The 6,209-nt window shown below is 27.6% G+C and overlaps 1 protein-coding gene across 1 annotated transcript; it reads left to right on the top strand.

The window, feature by feature from the left end:
• Positions 1-1,927: 1,927 nt before the first annotated feature.
• On the top strand, positions 1,928-5,496 carry LOC101502139 (calcium uniporter protein 4, mitochondrial). The gene is made up of 2 exons (XM_004499067.4): positions 1,928-2,682; positions 4,846-5,496. Exons 1-2 carry the CDS (start codon positions 2,077-2,079, stop codon positions 5,323-5,325), a joined length of 1,086 nt encoding a protein of 361 aa, XP_004499124.1. The 5' UTR covers positions 1,928-2,076; the 3' UTR covers positions 5,326-5,496.
• Positions 5,497-6,209: the final 713 nt, after the last annotated feature.

Below are 6,209 nucleotides of genomic sequence, written 5' to 3'. Positions count from 1 at the left end.
CAAAATAAGTTATTTGCAAACAGATATAATTCATTTATGAGTCATGAATAAGTCTCGTTAGTGATATGACGAAATCTCATAAAGTAATCGTGTAATTTGATTTTTAAATTACTATTATGAAGAATTGTGAGTATTATAAGGCTAGTGAAGGTAAGTTTATAGTTCTATTGTAACGCGTTGAATTTACTTTATTTAGTTAACAATTATATATGTTTGTTGTGCAAAAATAATATATTTTTAACGTAAGTTTAGTGATGAAAAATCTTGGGATGTCACTTTTGTATTAGACATTGTAATACTTAAAGATTATTCTTATGGTATTATTGACTTATTACAAAAGAGTCATATCAATTACTATTATTGATTTTTTAATTACTATTATGAAGAATTGTGAGTATTATAAGGCTAGTGAAGGTAAGTTTATAGTTCTATTGTAACGTGTTGAATTTACTTTATTTAGTTAACAATTATATATGTTTGTTGTGCAAAAATAATATATTTTTAACGTAAGTTTAGTGATGAAAAATCTTGGGATGTCACTTTTGTATTAGACATTGTAATACTTAAAGATTATTCTTATGGTATTATTGACTTATTACAAAAGAGTCATATCAATTACTATTATTGATTTTTTAATTACTATTATGAAGAATTGTGAGTATTATAAGGCTAGTGAAGGTAAGTTTATAGTTCTATTGTAACGTGTTGAATTTACTTTATTTAGTTAACAATTATATATGTTTGTTGTGCAAAAATAATATATTTTTAACGTAAGTTTAGTGATGAAAAATCTTGGGATGTCACTTTTGTATTAGACATTGTAATACTTAAAGATTATTCTCATGGTATTATTGACTTATTACAAAAGAGTCATATCAATATAATTAAATTTGAAATGAAAGATTTTAAATTAAGGTATTTCTCTACATTTATGTGGTGGAGAGTTTTATGTTTGATCTTATTTATAGGCATTCGAAAATAGCTTATATAATAATAATAATAATAATAATAATAATAATAATAATAATAATAATAATAATAATATCATTTGGAACATATTTTTAATTTATATCCTATTTTCATTGAAAACACTCCATTATACCCTATTCCCGTTTTTTGTTTTTTACTTTTTTTTTTTTGTAACAAATGAATAATTATTAGTTTAATAAGTAAAAAATAATAAAAATAGTTAAAAAAAGTTATATTAATAAAATCAAACAAAAATAAATGAAAAAAAAAATACATCAAATTATTACGATTGAGTAGATGTGTAAAAAAAAAATACAATGTGAGATATTATTTTAATAACTCCATCATATTTTGTTAATAAATTATCAACTTTATTTTATTTTATTAACAACTATTTCTTATTTATTTTGAAACTTTTTTTTTCATTAAATGTATTTTGTTTGATTTTATTAATATAACTTGAATTTTTCTTTATTTTTTATTTATTAAATTAATAATTAATTATTTGTTATAAAAAATAAAAACTAAAAAATGACATTGTCACATCCCTATGGTGCAACCTTCTATTGGAATAAAAAAAAATATCATTTGTAAATTAAAATTTATATAAGGTTTAATTTTAAGTTTTAAATTTAATATCATGTATACAACAAATAACGTATTTTGTATTTACTAATATGAACTTTAATGTAAAACAAATATAATATACAATTTTAATTTGTTAAATGGTAATCGCCAATTTGATTATGAGTAAGTTGGCGCAATTTGTGCTGACGAAAAGGTAAAAGCGTTAAACAATACGATTCTCATGACATATGCTTCTTCTCCTGGCCAAAAATAAAATATTTTATTTAACTTTTTTGCAACGTCACATACTTCATAAAAATTAATTAACTAAGCAAATTAAAGAGCAACAAAATTCACATTAATTTCTTCCTCAAACTTTGGACGTGTATATATAAACAACCAAAACTTCTTACAAATCTCGAGAGCCTTCAAAACCTCTTCAATCTCACTACTCTATTGCATATATTTCAGTCAATTTTTATTTTATTTTTATAGAAAAAAATATTAATAAAAAAAAGGAATCTCAATTTTTTTTCATCAATGGCACTTCGCAACCTCTTAACGAAGCGTCTTTTGAATAGTGTCAAAACGACGGTGCCGTTTACAGAAGCAACAGTGTCGTCTCCGTCACTCCAACAAACCCTAGTTCCTCAAAACGCTTCCAAAACTAATTTCCACCGCGAGTATCTCTCATCGCCGGACTCCACAAACAGAACCGTTTTCCGTCGCTTTCCTCCCCGGCGAGCCGTGTACCACTCCGGCACAGCTAGACTCCCGGAGTTTCTCTCCCTTCCTATCGGAGAAAAACTCAGGGAGAAACTCAAAGGCATTAACAACATTTCCGGTGCCGGAGATCGTTTCCGTCTTAGCGATCTCAACGTTACTCCGGCACCGGCGCCGGCAGAGTTAACCGGAAATGGAATTTCGGTGGAAAATGCGAGGAAGATTATGAGAATAACGCAAATGGAGAAAGTGAAAGCGAAACTGAGAAACATTCCGGATAATTCTGTTTCTTACAGTGAATTCTTGCGGATCTGCGTTGAGTCGTGTGAGAATCATGATCAAGGCGTTGAGTTTTCGAAGATATTGGATGAGTCTGGAAACGTCATCGTTTTGGGGAACGTTGTTTTTCTCCGGCCGGAACAGGTAATCAGCGCCGTTCTTTCTTTCTTCCTTAGTGCCACTCGCATTAATTACCTGAATATTCTTTTTTTTTAATATTCTTATTTTTTGTCTTTTTTACTAATTAATTTATTTCTACTCGAATATAATGTTAGTTTCTTTTTTTTTTATCAACAATAAAATTATTAGATTATTTTTATGAAATTAAATTCATATAATTTTTTTATTGTAAAGAAGCTTTATATACTTAAAATGAAAATATTTAGGCTTTCACATACTTCTAAAATTATATTTATAATTGATTGTAATATGTTAATCATATTTATAATTGTTGGTATATGTTGCTTGTGTGAATTGTTTTTTATTAAAAATATACAACAATTAAACTTTAAACGGTAATTGTCGATGATTTGGTGTGTAAATTTAGATTTTACTAGTTGTTTGCGTATCTTTTGGTCTAAATATAGATACTTTAGATTCGATTTTAATATATTCTCCGACTTAAACCAAACATGCATGCAAAAGTAGAAATATTGTATGACGAATTAGTATCTGATATGTTTTTTTTTTTTTTTATAGAGTAGTATTGAATAGTTTTGATTTCTTTCTAAAAAAAATATAACAGTGATATTTTTATGATTTAAAAACGATGATGTGATATTTTTTAAGGTTTATTATTATTTAATTTGATACTACCACATATTAACGAATGTCCCAGCGGCGGAATGTCTTCGATACTAATTGTTATGTTTTTTTTTTTTTTACTTTCATTAAATTTTTATGTTTTTTTTTAATTAAAAATTCAAATTATTATAAACGACCAAATCACTAACATTCCCTTTAAAACTTCTAATTACTTTATATAGAATGAGTAACATTAATTTTCTTTTATCGTCATTATGTGGTAATTAAATACTCGCTTTTATTTCTCATACGTTTCGGTTAATTCCACTGGTCACGTTACTTTTTATATTGCACGTTTTTCTTAATATTCTTTCAAAAGAACATTAGACCAAGTGGTTAACCGGATTATTAATGAAGGTTAAGATTAAAAAAATTGACAGAAATAGTAATAAAGTTTAATAGATATATTTACTCTATTATTGAACTCAGAAACCAATTTCAAAATTTAACTAAAAAAATAGTGGGATTTGGTAAAATACCATTTATTAGTACAAAATTAGTTTTACACTTAAAAAAGTGGATCATCTATTATTTTTTAATAATATCTTTTAAAAGGAAAATAGAACTTTAAAATAAAAATATTATTTAGAAAAATTAATATATCAATTTAAATAATAAAATTAAATATACATCGATTTAAAAATTAAAATTAAAATATATAATTTTTTTTATAGTATTTTGTTGTAGTGGAATTTTGCCATGTTATTAGTAGTGGAAAAGTTGGCGGTTGAAGGCATGCGTTGATGAAGTGCGTTTGAATATCCATGTCTCCGGGAGGGAGTGATTTAATGATGAAATCGGTGGCACGTAAATTAAGAAATGCTGCGATTTGAGTGAGTTAGTCCTGGCCTTGGGGAGGGGCTATCTATCTGATTGATTCTCCCTCGTTTTATGGTTTTTTGTGTGTCTCTTTGCTATATCCAAACCAAACCTCTATGTGTGTGTAACACCTGTCTTACCTACCCTTTCCCCTCTGCATCATCTGCTTCTCTGCACTCTTTTCTGTTTTTTGGACCATCACCTCTAAATTTTCATCACACAAGGACCAAATTATACTATTTTTAATTATAACTATAAATGCTACAAGATCATAAAATAATAATTTATTTTATTTAAAATATAAATTCAAATATATCAAATTTTATTAAAGTTCTTTTGTTTATTAATAAAATTAGATGGAGTAAGTCTTATGAGTATAAATTGAACTCAACAGTATTCAGTAAAACTCAAATGAAAAATAGCTGTGGAGACATATTTTTATAATAAATTACATAAACATTGAATACGTTGGAACTTGAATTCAAACCCATAATATCTTATTTTTATGCTCTTTATGTGTGTATGTTTCATAAATAGATTCTTTAAAAAAAAAATGAACTTGATACTCTGGGAATTTACAACACACCGCATACCCCAACCACTTGTGTTTAGTGGTCCATGTTTAACATTTAATGTTGGTTTTTTATAAAGATGTTTGTTGTAATTATAGTTTTTGGATTGCAGGTGGCAAAATCAATTGAGAGCATAATGTACCAATCAATAGCCAGCCCAAATGACCCAAGAAGGATGGAGCTAGAGAATATGGAGAAACAGAAAGCAATGATTGATGGTAAGGCAAAAGCCCGAGTCCAAACTGAGCTATATTGTGGATTGGGCTTTCTGATGATTCAAACAATTGGGTTCATGAGGCTCACATTTTGGGAGCTAAGTTGGGATGTTATGGAGCCCATATGTTTCTTTGTTACTTCTTTACACTTTGCTTTTGCATACCTATTTTTCATAAGGACTTCTACTGAGCCAACATTTCAAGGCTATTTCCAACGTCGTTTCATGGCCAAACAAATGCGTCTTATGAAGACATATAAATTTGATGCTCAAAGGTATAATGAGCTATGCAAGGCATGTTATCCAAGTGCGAAAGCTGAACCTACTTCACATTTTCACCATGCTGAAGAGACACTTATAAGAGCATTGCATCGTTGAAGAATTGTGGGTACAAATATTTAAATAGTGGTATTTTTAGATCATTAATGTGGAGCCAAATGAAACACTTTTTTTGAATATATATTAGTTTATGTAGTGATGTAGATAACTGAAACTTAGGTTTTTAAGCGGGTTTTGACCAACTCTAATATTACTCTTTTCGGCCTGCTTCTCTTGTTCTTCTAAACAAAAACTATTTATCTTGTCTTACTAGGCCTTGTAACCAAAAAACTGATGGGGGTCTACTTTTCCACTCCAATATCTGTTTGAAAGTATGCATCCCAAAAACAGTTCAGGTTTTTGTGCTGACTCTAACCCCACATGCACATTGTATCAGTTGTCTAATCAAAATCGAACCATCTATATTTTAAAATTAGAATTTTTATTAAAAATAAAATATAAATTTAAAATTTAAATTGTTCAATTTTAATACGATAATTAAGATAAACATAATACATGCAACCACACTTTATGTAATTAAAAACCACCAAATTTGTTCGCTAAGCAATGTACTTCTAAACAACTTGACAATATATATAGTAGTGTGAGTTACTAATAATAATAATTATATCATCTCATCTATAAAAAAAATTAAAATAAAAAATGGATCAATTAAAAAAAAAAATCAAACTATTTCCCTTGTATTTTAGTCTAACCCCACAAATTTTCTAAATTACAAATTTGTCTATAATGTTTTTTAGATTTTGGAAAACTCTGCCATTCACCGCCTCTTCAATCTCCTTTGGGATATATTTGATTTCTAGTTTTTTCATGTTCACGAACCTCAAATTTTAATGTATTTACAAAGCGATATTAAAACAAGGAAAGGATCACTGTATTAGCTTAATTGTTCTGGCTAATATCAAAAGCATCATATCCAAAAG

The sequence above is a fragment of the Cicer arietinum genome, chromosome 4, assembly GCF_000331145.2.
Source record: "Cicer arietinum cultivar CDC Frontier isolate Library 1 chromosome 4, Cicar.CDCFrontier_v2.0, whole genome shotgun sequence".
Classification (NCBI taxonomy): domain Eukaryota; kingdom Viridiplantae; phylum Streptophyta; class Magnoliopsida; order Fabales; family Fabaceae; genus Cicer; species Cicer arietinum.
The sequence above is the reverse complement of the archived record's forward strand: the minus strand, read 5'-3'. Positions and strand labels throughout refer to the sequence as shown.

Excerpts from the sequence above, each read along its gene's own strand:
- LOC101502139 (XM_004499067.4), top strand. The coding sequence starts at position 2,077 with ATGGCACTTCGCAACCTCTTAACGAAGCGTCTTTTGAATAGTGTCAAA. Across the intron at positions 2,683-4,845 it reads TTTTTCTCCGGCCGGAACAG|GTGGCAAAATCAATTGAGAG; the intron begins GTAATCAGCGCC and ends TTTGGATTGCAG.